The 15,415-nt window shown below is 38.8% G+C and overlaps 1 protein-coding gene across 1 annotated transcript in view; it reads right to left on the reverse strand.

Annotated features, from left to right (window-relative positions):
- Nucleotides 1-15,415, reverse strand: part of LOC121315970 (tyrosine-protein phosphatase non-receptor type 14-like) — a 109,359-nt gene that overhangs the window by 41,353 nt on the left and 52,591 nt on the right. The window contains exon 3 of the mRNA XM_041250613.1: nt 11,409-11,578. Coding sequence (XP_041106547.1) covers nt 11,409-11,578 — 170 coding nt within the window. The remainder of the gene's footprint in view (nt 1-11,408; nt 11,579-15,415) is intronic.

A 15,415-nucleotide genomic window follows, 5' to 3' on the forward strand; every position in this document is an offset into this window, starting at 1 on the left:
AATCCTCATTGACGTCAAACACTTCGTTTGCAATGAATACTGCCTAAAATTCGTAAAAATGAAAGACACTATTCAGCCATTACTAATATTAGGAAGACGACCATTATTTTGTGCATATTCGAATACAAATTCATATTACCCTAACCTCCTGTGTTGCTTTTGTTGACCCTAGGAATAACTAGCAGCCCCGCATCCTGTGATCTCAGAGTGCAGATTGGATGCTACAGGGTCAGTAACTCCTGCACATAACTAGATGCTAATCCATTAGGGCCTTGTAAGTTAACAGCAAAATCTTAAATTCAATTCTATACTGCAAATGGAGCCAGTGCAAAGAAGCTAAAACAGGTGTAATACGTTCACTTTCCCTGCTTTTAGTCAGAATTCTAGATTCTTGGAATTGAAAAACAGATGTCCCCATGACACACGCAAAAAGCCTTTCTTATTTTCAGATAACAGCCAGTTTAACTGTTAACAAACAGACATGAAAGTGCTGACATGAAACGTTACACATAGCATTTGCACACCTGCACATCTCATTTGCATAATCGAGCCCTGCTCTTAGTTCCTGTGTCATATTATTTTTACATATCCTCATACTAAACTAGACCACAACCAGCAAGCAAGTTGGGGCTATAACAAAGCAAGTCTTGGGGCTATAAACAAGCAAGTACCTCACACTGAATGCCTTTCACAAATAGAGACGGCCTGATCTACTCTTAGTAATGCATGGCATGCAGCTTGCACTAAGGCTAAAAAAGAAAATTAATATTTAATGGTCAGTGAATGTGGTCTTACTAAACACATGGAGTGGGGCAGTATATACTGTACCTTCATAAAACTAAAAGCCAAGCAACAAAAACCAAACGAGGTCAAAAGAGGAACTACTTATTCCCTCGGCAGGTGGGACCGAGGATGCCACTCCACAAAGGGCCTATACAGCTCTGACACAAAATGTGCAGCGAATACCTGCCTAAGGCAGGCATATCCCAAAAGTATTGGTTGTTGGTCATATTTTCTTTCAGGGAACCAGGGTTATGGTAAGTAACCTAAGGTTTTGTTGACTGTGACTGAAACTGATTTGCACTAGGGAGTTTTTTTTTTTTTTTTTTTACAGATTACAGAATACTTACACACACCATCTGCATAATTAACATCAATCATGTGTGTGACAACCCATTTGCACAGGTGCATTTGTCCAATCCCTTTATTCTACAGCAAAACAATGTAAAACTGTGTGAATAATTAGTCCCTCCAGGATTCTGAGATTGCGAAAAAAAATAATGGAATTTTTGTCTCTTGCACAGTTCTCAAATTTTTGCAAAAAAAGAAAAAAACTCAAACATTTGTTCCCTACTATCACTGTTACTAGCGCACATACATGCTATTTAGTCTAGTGAAAAGTGTGGCAGGGTTCCAGTGCAAGCTTTAGTTCAGCCATGGAGAGATTTCTAAGGCCATCGGTGAGCTCTGGAAACAAATCTAAATTAGCACCGAACATAACAGCAAAATACAAGTACAGTATTTCCAATAACTCACCGTCAAAGCTTCTATTAAAACGGCAGAAGACCGTGACATTGGCCATGGATAGACAAACATTGGCTACTGAAGAACGAAACAAGGTAAGAATATTATTTATTTATTTTTTTTTTACAAAGGATTTCAGTTGAGTTGCAAGTTCAAAGCAAAGTGTTGTTCTGTTACTCCTATGTGAAAGGTCAGAGAAAAACAATTAGGACCTTGCTTGTACTCCCCATGTTGCAGGTCCTGAAAGATGTCATTCTAATTATATATGGAAAATCACAAGTTTTTGGTAGTAACAGAATGCTCAAAAAGGAAGGGGACGGTGAACCTTTCATTACTTTCCCATTTGTTTTGTGGATGTGATGGTAGCACTTTCACATTGTGGTCTTAGTCAAAGAAACAAAATTTCTAATCAGTGATGCCTGTCACTGTTTCCAAGTGCTTGTCACAGTGTCCAGACTATTTCTATGTGCTGTCTGGATGTGGATATGTTTTAAAATTACAACATTTTGGTGAGCAAAAAATTGTTTCTAAAAATATCCTTTTACATTTGTACAAAATTGCTCCAAGCCTCTGTATTTAATTTATTTAAAAAATATATAAAAAAAAAAAAATATGTTTTATGTATATTTATGTATATCTGTGCTGTAACTCTCATTGTCTTAATGTATGTGGTTTTAGTTCTTCTTTCATTTCCATATAATATGGCAAACATACTTGTTCTGGTTTTTTTCATATTTTAGTACTGTGATTTAATAAATAAATGAATAAATAAATAAATAAATAAAATAAATAACTGTGACTTTCTTTTTCTTCTTTATTAATATTCATTAACACGACACTCTTCAGACAAGTTTTTTGCAGAAAACGCACTTTTTTCTTTGCAGATTTTAGGCAAATTTGACTGCAGATTTCCGTGGGGACTAAATAATGCTTAAATTCTTGGGACTAGTACTATGGACATTAATGCAAGTATAAATTACAGTAGAACCTGCCATATCCTATTTAATTAGTTCCTAGGGAAATATCATATATCTCAGAGGGAGTTGTACTTGCCTTACTAACATGGGGGAACTATAAATGAACACACTCAGGTAAGGCAGTGTGGCCAAACACAAAGTATAGTACTGCATGTATACTATAGGAAGACAATCTGTACAAATTACTGCAAAGAAGTTCAGTATTAATAACAAAGTCCTTTAATACAGTATTTGTAAATTTACAAGACTGCATTCCAAAAACAGTTCTTTCAATACTATTTCACTCCATGCCAAAGCAACCTGACAGTTGTTTTTTTTTTTTTTTTCACTGAAAGTGCGTGAAAGAAGCAGGCCCAAGCTTTTGGTTAGCAATATTGTGAAAAAATGCAACAGCTTTGAACGGTACAATAATTACATTAATACCTTGCTTTCTTGTTCTGTTTAACTTGAACTTAGTGACACCTTAGACACGTAATAACATTGTCAAGTTCAATTGATACCAGAATGTGTAAATGACACTACCAAAGGTCTATAAGGTTAATAAAGGTATTGTTTCTTACAGGATCAGATATGATCATTTCTATCTGTAAATGCTGTATTGGTGTGTAACAGGGTGAAGGAAGATGGAGTGTGGAAAAACTGGCCTCCCGACAGATGGAGGCGCTAGGCTGACCCACGTGGCCACAAAATGGTGCATGCAGTAGGTATAGAGGCCTGTTGCGGCGGCCATCTTGGGGAGGGGGAGTTTGGTGCAGGAGCGAGGTGAAATGAAAAAAAAGCTAAACAAACCAAGGCGTCTTACTGTACCAAATTGCTTTTCCCAGGAGGAAAAAAGAACTGCCGCGCAACAACTGGCCAAGAGAGATTGAACTGCTGCAGCAGAGCTGATTCGGGACCAGATACAGAAGACGCCAAGAGTGCAAGTGCTTTGATGTGCAGTGTGTAACTACTTGGACTGTACTGTGTTATAAGTGTGTGTGTCTATAGACACCAATAAAACAGCACTGCACCTAACCCCAGGACTCTGTACTCCTTTCCACACACCACCACAGGGTGCATTAGAAATTGGTCAATTGATTTTCGATTTCATTAACCATACACTTATTTGGTGCTTTACCCTTGTTACCTCCATTTTAGAACATGAGGAAAATAGAGAAGTCCTTTGACTCAATTTTGAAATCATCTTGTTCCACAGTGCACAATCCATTTTCAGTATTGAGCATGCCTGGAAACATCAATAGGCAACAAACATTTAACTCATGGTCTCTCAAATTAGGATATCGTAGATTTGATTTCCTCCAGAATAGCTGAGGAAACAGACTGGCACAGAGGGTGCCAAAGATAACAGACAGAACCAGACCAATAACACTTCACTGCACAGGAATTTTGCATCTTCTACACCGAAATGAATGCCAAATTCTTTCGAGATTTTCAACCGCATAAGAGCCTCAACACAAATACATCTTTTAAACTCCTTCACAGCGCTCATGATTGTCCTCCTACCCAACTGCAGCTTTCAAGTTTATACTCTGGCAGGGGGAAGAATTCCACAGATATTTTGGCGACATGAATCTCAAGACCTGGTCAGATCGAGGGCTTAGGCTCATGCTGCAGGCCTTGCAAAAAAGAGATCTTTACAAAGCTGCAATTTTGTAGTGGTTCTATTTGTTCAAGCTCGATTTACCCAGAACAGTCCCGTATCAGATCGTAGCAAAGTTTGTAGCAAAAGGAGTTTGGATAATTGAATGTGTGTTGTATTTATGTACATTAAAAACTGAAAATAAATAATCACATATTGTATTTTTAAAAAGTAAGTACTATTGTATTCTCTGTTTAATAGAGTTAGCACTACTTCTGCTTACCAACCCCCCCCCCCCCCCCCCCTTAGAACAACTATTTACATTAACATATTAATGGAGACCTATCAAATGCCACCTTATGGTTTACTTTGTGGGGTGCATTTCCAATAAACAGACAACCATATGTGCAATTACATCAAAAGCAGAGGTACATTCCTACAGATTTGTCCGAAGACAGACCCACATTCAAGTCTCAGCAGTTGCCTGTTGCTTTGTCATCTGTAACACCACACAGGTCACCAGTTTGTTTCACACTATTTGCAGAACAAAGAGCAATTAGGACCCCCATGTTTTGGCACCATTTACATAAGACGTACTGGATTTATACTTTAAAGTAAGAGGCTCAGTATAATTAACTTCTTGGCAGGGAAAATAATGTTTAGATGTATTTTATTTAATCATTAAGTGGTTCATTTCAATGTTAATGTGAAATGTCCAAACAAAACTGAGCATGGTACTGTGCTTATATTTTTAGAACTGTACTGAAGGCGCCAGAACAGGGATCTGTGGTCGACTGGACAAGTGAACCAATCTCACTGTGCTACTTTACAATAATGTGAAGCATAATAAAATTGAATTATTTTCTATTGAACTGAACTGACAATCTAACTCACAAAAGAAAGCAGCAATATATATATATATATATATATATATATATATATATATATATATATACACTCAACAAGTGAAAGAATGCTATATGCATACAGTGTGTGTGTGTGTGTGTGTGTGTGTGTGTGTGTGTGTGTGTGTATATATATATATATATATATATATATATATATATATATATATATAATATATTATTTTCAGTATTTATATGTCCATTATCCTATTGCATTGATATAAAATTCCATACCAGATTAATTGTTCTGTTCCACTTGAAAATAAGTTCGATAAACTGCAAAAGCAATATAGATGTGAAAGGGCCCTAAGATCAATGCACTTCACTGCTTAATATTAACTCTGTTTACTGCATACATTCATATTTTCCCCATGCTTTTACTCAAGCTTATAAGTTGGGTCCAAAGTCTGAGTTTCTCAGTATAAAGGGAACATCATTGTCCTAATTTGTTGACATAACAGGCTACAGTAAGTTTGACAAATTTACCATCTGCATGTACATGTCATCTCGCGTCAGCATCTTAAAACTAATGTGAATTTAGCCACTCCAAGCAGTGTTTATGTTGAAAAGCAAGAACTTGTCAACTCTTAATGAAGCCATGAAATCTTAGTGAAATGACAGCCTGGAGTCAAGATGGCTACTGTTTGCACAGCCATCTAGCTTGATTGATTCATTGATTCAATTATTGGAGAAGTGTGGAATGTGGCTAGGTGGTGTGACTGATTGATTGTCAATCAACCCCTGGCCACATGGTATAAAAGGCAGAACAATTAATGTTTATGTGGGTAGAAAAGAGAAAGAAAAAAGATTAAGAAAATAGTAAGAAAGCACCTTGATAGCCATTGCTTTTGGAGCTGGTTTGTTTCTGCTTGAAGAGTTTTGTTTTGCAGAGATTAGTTTAAACTGTTTATTTGTTCCTGTGTTTTGTTTATTTGTGATTTAAAGTGTGCAAAAAATTTGTAAACTGCTGCAGTTTCTACATCTGGGTCTATTTCAAGGGCACAGATCAGCCTTGCCAGGGATGCTATGCCACACATGGTGTTAGAGGGGGATACCGCCCCATACTGACCCAGCACGGAACTGCAGGTGAAAACAAACAAAAAAAACGACAGAGGAAAAAATGGAGCAACCAGAAGTTGGTCACCGTCCAGCAAATTGGGAAGAGCTGGTGCTTCCGTGGGTTCCCTGCAACCAATGATGGCCTTTCATAGCCTGCCCTGCCCATAGTGGGTGGGAGAGAGAGAGAGACGGAGAGTGAAGAGCGTGGAGCAGAGAAATAGGTCTTGCCCTTAGAGATCTGCAAAAGAAAATAAGCTACCCCAGCAGAAAATTACAGTTGGTTCCAGTTACATAACAGCAAAATTGTCAAAAGGCATTTCTGTATGGGCTTCTTCACTGGTCCTGTTTATTCTGTCTTTGTGAGCAACCCTGGTGTGTTTTCTAAAAGGCCTCTCTATCAGCCATGCAGCAAGGCATTCCCTCTTTGTGCCACGACCTAGAAAAAAAGCCTACGTGATCGGTGACACTGAACAAGTCAGTGCCATGAAGGGGTACCTGCATCAGGTTGGTGAAGCACCAGAGACCTTTTCACTGCAGTCATAAAAAGTGTAGTAAGTGAAGTTTTAGGTTTTTCAAAATGCGAAACACATCAGCAAGTATATGATTTAGGACCTTTTGTAGTACAGTTAAGTTGTTTATTTTTCATTTTGTAACGTGAAAGGTTGTAACTCAATAGTAAAAATTACAAAAAACTATTTTGTCTGCTAATAACTCTCGAATACTCTCCTGCTCTGAGGTGCATTTCACGACTGCTATAAGCTCATTTCTATTTGAATTTAGATTGTGTTTTTTTTTTTTTTTAAATACAGCATTTCAACCAGCAGGGTTGCAGAGGGAGTTATGATTTGGATACACTATGATCCTCATCATGTGAGATTTGTACAGTTTGTTCAATGCCACAAAAGGGGGATTTATCTCATATAACACCCACAATCAAACCTTACCAAGAGAATACGAAGATTACCTGTAATATGGTTTCTTTCTAGGATGCTGAACTTCACAGAGAGTGAACTCCTGGTCTCCATTTTGCTTGGGTCAGGAGAACAAACAGATGTCTAACCCAGAGATCATTGTAATATAGTACTTTTTGGCACCTTTAAGCATTGTTGTCCAAATTTCAAAAAAATAAGACTGTAAAAAGGGGGACGGCAGGGTGGTATATAGGTGTGTGGAGGTCATCATCCAATGAAGAAACAATATTACAGGTAATGTTCATATTCTTACTTTGTCTGATGAACTCACACAGAGCGAACGATACCAAAGCATGTATACAAGCGGGTAAAAAGTTAAATATTAGTAGATCATGCCCCAGATAACACCAAGTGAGCAAAAGTAGGTTGAGAGCAAGACACGTCTAAATTATAATGTTTAATAAAAGTCTCAAAGTAGCAGCATTGCTGATGTGAGCGGGCTTTGATGGATCCTGGGGGTGACGACTTATCAAGATTATAGCAGAATACAATGCAATAAGTAATTCAATTTGAAATGTTGTGTTTAGAGACTGGTTTGCCCTGGGTTTGTGATTTAAAGGAGATAAATAGTTGCCCTGATGGTCTGATATCACAGGTCCTGTGAATATAAAAATGCTGTCTGGCCTCTTCTTTAGATTTCTGAGATTTTAGGTGGCAATTTGGAAACGTTATCTAAACGTTATCTGTTTTAAATATTACTCAGTTACTACTTTTGATAAAAACTGAGGGTTAGGTCTGCAGACAATCCTATCCTTAAAAAACTGAAAATACAGTGCATCGACGACCAGGGCTTGAAGTTGACTTATCAGTCAAGCTATCCATTTTATATAGCGCCTTTCACAGTGGACCACCATCACAAAGCGCTTACTCTTCTTACTGATGGTACAGTGACTAAAAATGCTGTTTTCCATGTAAGAAACTGCTGTTCACATGTGGTCATGGGTTGAAACGATGGTCCCATGAGTTTCCTAAGTACTTGTCTGATGTTCCATTGCAGAACAATGTGTTTTCTTGGTGGTCTTAAGCCCCATTCACACTGGCATGCTTGGGTCAGGACCCGGTATCACGCAGGTCAGCCACATGATATCACACTGCTTTTGATAAAGCAGGGTTGACCTGGGTGACAGACACAAGTAAACAATATGTGTATCAATGCCCCGAAAGCAGCTTGTTATGGACACTTCCATCCAAGCTTCTCTGGTTTGAAGAGTTAGCTCAAATGTTGATTAGGCAAACGTTTCTTCATCCCTGCTGCAATCTGGCTCATGGTGTGACTCAAGCAACACAAATATGGCTAAAATGAATAAACAAAAACATTCCTTGCAGAAGTGAAACTTTCACGCAGGTGTGGCTTTTTGTTATTTCATCCGTCGTCATGCATATTGTTTCGCTCAAGTGGGTCGTTGCCCAGGTACGTGGTGTCACACTACGCAGGATTATGACCAGGACAGCCAGAACCCGGGTCTGGACCCGGGTAGGAGTGAAAGGAACTTTAGATGGTTAATCCTCCTAATAAATCTAGAGACCGTAGGGTGACAGCCTACTGGGTGACCTTCCCAGCCAGGTAAAATGCTGGAGATTGCAGCAAAGTGAACCTTGATGGAGGAAAGAAAGACCCTTATGAAACAGGTGACTGAAGTAGGATAAAAACTCAGATAGACAGCTGTATGGTGCAGGAATTTGGAATTGCACCAGAGGACACATTATCTCCATTTGTCTGTATAAGCCTGAACGTGGAAAGTTTCCTTGATGCAAAAAAGATGTTTACCACTTGCTCCAATAGTCCTTGTTTCTTTAACAGTTGCTGTTCGACCTCCAGGCAGATGAATGTAATACTGACGGATTGAGGTGGAGCATCTTCCCATTACTCTGGGACAGGGGATTGCAATTCACTGATAGGTTCAGGGGCCCAGGCTCAGCCATTTCCAGGATTTCTGAAAACCAAAACCTTTTGGGCCACTAAGGGGCTATCAAGATGAGCCTGGCTTTGTCTCTCTTTACCTTCCTGAGTACAGAGGAGATTAGTGGCAGGGGTGCCACTCCTTAGGGGTCACCTCTCTGCTGAGTAAATAGGCAATATTGTTTTTGGATCTGGATAAATAAGTTGCCTGGATTTTAATGTCCTGTGTTCTGCACAAATTCCAGATCTTCATGGATACCCAGACCCTGTACCCCCCTGGTGACTGACGTATTTTACTGCTACAGTGTAGTCGGTAAAAACTTTGATCTCTCTTAAAACTGGGCTGAAGTGTCTAAGTGCTAAAAACATTGCCAGGAGCTCAACATGATTTATGTGGAGGTGTCTTTTTCTTGGCGCCTAGGTGTCCTGAACCTGAGCCTATGACGAGTGTGTTCCTACCCTAATAAGATGTCTGTAGGCAGATGCAGTGTAGGGGGATTTGGAGAGTGCAGCCCCATACTCACCCAGGGTGAAAGTCGCAACCAACTGCTTTCTGTTGCAGATCGGATGTTGTTCTGCCAGCAGCGACCACAATTTCCACAGCCCTGGTGTTGATATCAATTGCATCACGGCCAGCCTGAAGGTGTGTCTTGGATACGTTCTTGTCTTCCTCAGCTAACTCCATGGCCAGTTCAATATTCCCAGAGGTAGGTGTTTGTAGGTCAGCTGACAACTGACTTCTCAGCTTGTTTTGATATTTTGTTACATACAACTGGTAATTGCTAACACACATGTCACATGTTGAATCCATGTAGCCCTTTTTCAGGAATGTATCTAGCTTCTTTACTGCACGATCTGATGCTGAGGGTCTGCAGAATATAGCCGTACCTGGTATAGCTAGGATGGTATCTAGCTTGGGTGGTTTGAACAGATGGTCCTTGTGGCCGGTTGGCACTCTATAGAATTTATCTACCCTTGGGAGGTATGGTGCTGCGGGAGGCAGACTTCTCCCATATAGCCCCAATGGGCTTCCAGACCATCGAGTGGAAGGGGAACCCTTCTAAGGCTATTTTGTCCCTTGCATCGATGATGCTCAGGACATCATTCTCATCTGTACTGGTCTGGGTATTTATATTGAAAGAGGATAAGCTCCTCCTCAAAACAGCATCATCAATTGTATAGACAGGTGCAGGAGCCTCTGTATGCTCCTCCACGTCATCGTCAGGGTCGCCTCAGCGGAGTAACGCTGACCGTACACATCTGTCGGCGTTGGAGTACCAGAAACTGGCGAATGGGCTACAGGCTGTGGAGGTCGAGCCTGTTTAAGATTTTTAAATTCCTCCCCCATCCACTGGAAGAACTGATCACTGGGCTCAGGCGGCATCGTAACCCGAGAAGGAGATGGCTGAGCAGCGCTGGTTGAAGTCTCCACAGCAGCTGCAGCTGGCTTTGCAGGCATGTCTCTCTCCATGCTGCCATGCCCATGCACAGATTTACTGAAGCGTTTCTTTGGGGGAGACATGGTGGAGCTTCTTTGTTCCTTCGGGCTGCCTGGTCTTTTTGTAGTCCTCGAGAAGGATGCAACGCAGAGTCTATCAGATCGCTGAGACAGGGGAGATGGCGCTATTCCCCTCTATGTCAGAGTATCCGACATGTCAATACACATTACACAGAAATCCATCCACCAAGACGGTGATAGTGGGGAACCACACAAAGTACAGAGGGCATGGGGAAGACACAATAATAAAGAGAAGAATTTACAAAAAAAAAATAACTAGATGAAAGCAAGTGAAAGGAGAATAAGGAGAAAAAGGGGTTTGATTCAAAGACAGGCTCCCTTGAGAAAGATATGTATAACATATCAAAATGTTGGGCAGCTGGCTCTTTGAGCTAATATATATATATATATATATATATATATATATATATATATATATATATATATATATATATATATATATATATACACACACACACACACACACACACACACACACACACACACACACTTACAAACAAAATCGCACAAACGTGAACGCCTATACCAAGTCCGCACCCAAGCAATCGCAGGAGAAATTTAGAGTTGGGTTTTATGGGGGAAGCATAACGACTTTGGTGCCAAAAAAGACTATACTGCAGTGATCCCTGGGTTAGAGATCTGTTTGTTCTGACCCAAGCAAAATGTGTGTGGAGTTCGTCAGACAAGGTTAGAACGATGAAATACAGTTCTGTACCTAGTATGCAAGATAGCAAGATCTAACAGCATTAAGTCTTCATCATCCAGAAACCAGAAACATACATGAACACTATATGTCAGCAATCTTAGGTCTCAGTTCTAGCAGTGGCATCAGGATGACACTTACATAATTACACCTTTACGGAGATGATTAAATATAACTCCATTAGAGTACTGCAATAAAATCATATAAAGGTACTGTGTTATTATTGCATTGTTTTCGTTTTCAGGATTAAAGCACTTGATTGGATACGCACCGTGTGACCTCTTGTTCAAGTCTAGAAACATTTGGCACGTAGAACATTACACCAAAGAACAGAAGAGGCTCATTGCCAAATTTGTCCAGCTGCTTTTTCAAGGCTTTCTCCAACTCCACCCATCGCTGGAGCTGCGTTTTACTGTGGAACCACAGGCCAAAATAGTGTGTCTGCGGAGCAAAGAAAAAACAAACTACAGATTAGAATCATTCATGTATAGCCTGGAAGGAGAGGACAATCATTACAAGTTAGCAATGTTTTTTAGGTAAAGAAAAACAACTATATCGGCTGTATCTGGGTACCAAAATGAAGATCTGAAGAGTAAGTTTATAGATTCTGTTGCATGAAAAAGCCAAATTACATCACATGCTATTCCTTATTTAATTATAAAAAATATTTCAGTTGAGGTCACTGTATTCATGTTTATTTATGAAAACTATATATATGAAAGCTAGTTTGGATTTTACAATAATAAAATAATGCCACCTCTGCCCCTGCAATACTAATACGGTGTGTACAAAATCCACATTACACTTGACTGTACTGAAATGTTGAGATGCAGGGGAAAAATAAAAGGCAATATTGCAGGAGTATTTTTAACATTAGATAGATATATTACATTTACAATTAGGCATGCCTAAAATTCAAAGCACAGTCATGATAAAGAATCAAGTGCAGTTAACATATTTAATGAATGCTGAAAAACAATTCAGAGCTGCTACAGTATGTCCACTGTTTTGTCATTTCAAATATTTTCACAAAACAAACATTAAAGCGCCAGTGTCCAGTACAACACTACATCATGAGAAACCACATTTGCTATAATGAAAGTCGCTACATTTAAAACTTACATAAACAAATGATATTTTCGGTCCACTAAAATAAAGAGTTTTACATAGTTTCTGCAAGTAAGAAATTGCTGTGTCCAATGTGAAACTACAACATTAAATAATACATTATCAAAAGTAGCACTATAGCATTCAATGTCCAATAAAAAAAAGGTGCCGTACAAGCTCAAATTTTTAAAAAGGATTGTAGCGTAACAGTAAAGCCTAACCAATCAGACTGCAGAGTTTGTATCATCTGATCCAAAACTACAGAACCGCTCCACGTCTTTGTTATCGGAAGCAAAGATAACCCTAACCCTGAATCATTTAATGCTAAAATAAAAGTGGCTACATTTAAAAACAATATATAAACACATGAAATTTTGGGTCCACTGAAATAAAGGGCTGTAGTAAGAAATGACAGTGTTCAGTATGAAAACACAACATAAAATAATAAATGAACATATATTATCTAGCATTAAAAGTGTTCAATACAGGTACAAGCTTGGCGCGATATAGAAAATGGGGAACTGGGTACCCGGTGTGCAAAAAAATATACCGGAATACATAGTTCTTTTTCAGGTAATGATTAAAAAAAAAAAAAAAAAAACACACACACACACACACACACACACCCCCACACATATATTAATGTTTTAAGTGCATGATACATATTTAAATATTATGCAGTACACATACATTTTAACCCTTTGGAATTGTGTATCCTTTTTAAGTACTGGAAACATAATAATAATAATAATAATAATAATAATAATAATAATAATAATAATAATAATAATAATAATAATGTCTCGTACAGTTATTAACGTTAGTGCACTGCATACTGTGTGATTCTTTGCGACATCTATTGCCATATTCCACTGTTGTTATTTTAAAATATGGCATCCAGCAAAGGAGCCTTGTGTGGAATTTCTTCACCAAAGCAGAAAACGGATTTTGCTAAGGAAATATTTCATTCAAAGGAGAAAGCAGAAATATTTATTTAAAACAAAATAGGTACATGTTTGTATGAGTGATGTTTTTCTCATACCAATTTCATTTTGTACCTACGCATTTTAGAGTGCATGCTTTTTCTTTGTTAATCTACTTCATTAACACAGCTCACAATACTGTGTTTATCTGTTTATTTATTTCTAAATAAAGGCTACTTATTTTATCTTTTTGGGAAGAAATTATATCTGTGCAATCACTGTAGATAACCGTACTCAGGGCCATACCCAGCCATGAAAAATCACAGAGGAACTTATGACTGCATAGTAAGTTACAGTTTCTGTAACTGGACTTAGGATAGAGGAGCGGGCAAGGCCCTGACTGTAGTAGCAGACGAGCGGAGCCTGACAAGGAAACTAGGTTAGAAAGTGGTTGCTGACTGAGGGAGACGATGCCGACACATCCCAGGGGCAGAGGACCCAGCTATCGAAACAGGATAGAAAGATGGTCACTGACTGAGGGCAACGATGCCGACAGAACCCAGGGGCAGAGGACCCAGCAACGGAAGACAGGACACAAAAAGTGGTCACTGACTGAGGGCGACGATGCCGACATAACCCAGGGGCAAAGGACCCAGCAACCGAAAACACAAGCGTGGGTTATGACTCATGGAGCCGTCCGTTGGGAGGAAGTCGGTCCCGGAGACGACCGATGCAGAGTCATGTATGAATAGGTAGAGGAGAGGAGAAGCAGGAAAACAAAACACTAGACAGCGAAGGTGCAAGTGATCAGGGCTTAAATAGAAAATAGGTACTAATTGACAGAAAATTGGAAGGCCACAGCTCCTTGCCCTCTGAACTACGCTGGCTAACATCTAAAAGTTGGGGGGGGGGGGGGGGAATCACTCAAACCAGGGTGTTGACTCAGCAGTATCTGATACATACACAATATAATATACAGTACATGCTACCATCATACTACAATGCAATTCCAATGGCTCATACCATAGCAGAATATCTCTCTGTACATATAATTTTGTTTCTAAAAAAAAGAGACCCCAAGATATATAATGTTATAAATGCACTTTATATTTTTCATTTAGCAACGTGAAGGGAAAAATCAGCTACATTGAGTTGGCTCCTTATTCTATCTAGGTACTATGTGAATCTATTGGTTTAGAACTAAACAAACTGCTTCAAGAAATAATCGTATCTGGCCATAAACAAAAGCTAGCATAGAATATCAACTTTCATCCAAACATTAACAGTAAAGGTCCACTTTTACAACATTTGTTTGCCATGATCACTGAATCAAACGCTCTTTGCTGTTTTATAGGCGATTATGCTGAAGACACAAGTTTGATTGTTAACAGGAAGACCACACACCTTATGCGTCATTTACGAGTCAGGGATTAAGGAAATTAACTGAACATACATCAGCACTTGGCTTCCAGGTGTTTTCTTGTTTCTACCAGGTTTCCATAACAAAGACATGTTCCTTTTGCCAATATCAATGTACTGTGGAGATAGCAATGAATACATTTCAAGAATACTTACAACTAACTGCAACACAAATTAAAACTCATGATCTATATTGGTGAAATGACTAGTCCTCTTATTGTTACTCTTGCAAAAACATGTTTTACTGTTATTGTTTTTGCATGTAAAGCACTAAGATAGTAAGGAGAAGTTCCAATATTACAACATAGCTGCTCAAAGGTTCTAAACACTTTAATGAACTATGTGTTGTAAAGCAATTAAATCAGTGATCAGCCTTGATAGATTTAATTACTGAACCCTTCAGGGTAATTTTTGCAACCTTGATGATTTGTTTCCTCAAATGTGTATGTCTTTTCAAATTCTTTTGTATTCTGCAAATGATCACAATTGGTTGTTCTATGTTGTAACATGCTAGCTCTTGCCCCAGTACCTGAGTTCCAATTCTCCATAAGGAAAATACTGGATAAACCTGTTAACATCTACAAAATAAGTTTTTGTGAACAAACATAGTGATATACCCATTCTATTTTGATGTGTGCATTGTGTAAGTGAGGACAGTGTTGTGTCACTGATTCCTGAGTATCTGTAATAGTGGTGATAAATTGAATAATTGTACACCCCACTCCAAGCTTTCCTCTTTTCCGCAACCAAAATCCAAGAGCAATAAACCTTCTATCTACATGCGAAATTGCACCACATTCTCTACCTACAGAACTAAATGCTGCCCCCT

This window comes from Polyodon spathula, chromosome 5 (genome assembly GCF_017654505.1).
Source record: "Polyodon spathula isolate WHYD16114869_AA chromosome 5, ASM1765450v1, whole genome shotgun sequence".
Lineage (NCBI taxonomy): Eukaryota > Metazoa > Chordata > Actinopteri > Acipenseriformes > Polyodontidae > Polyodon > Polyodon spathula.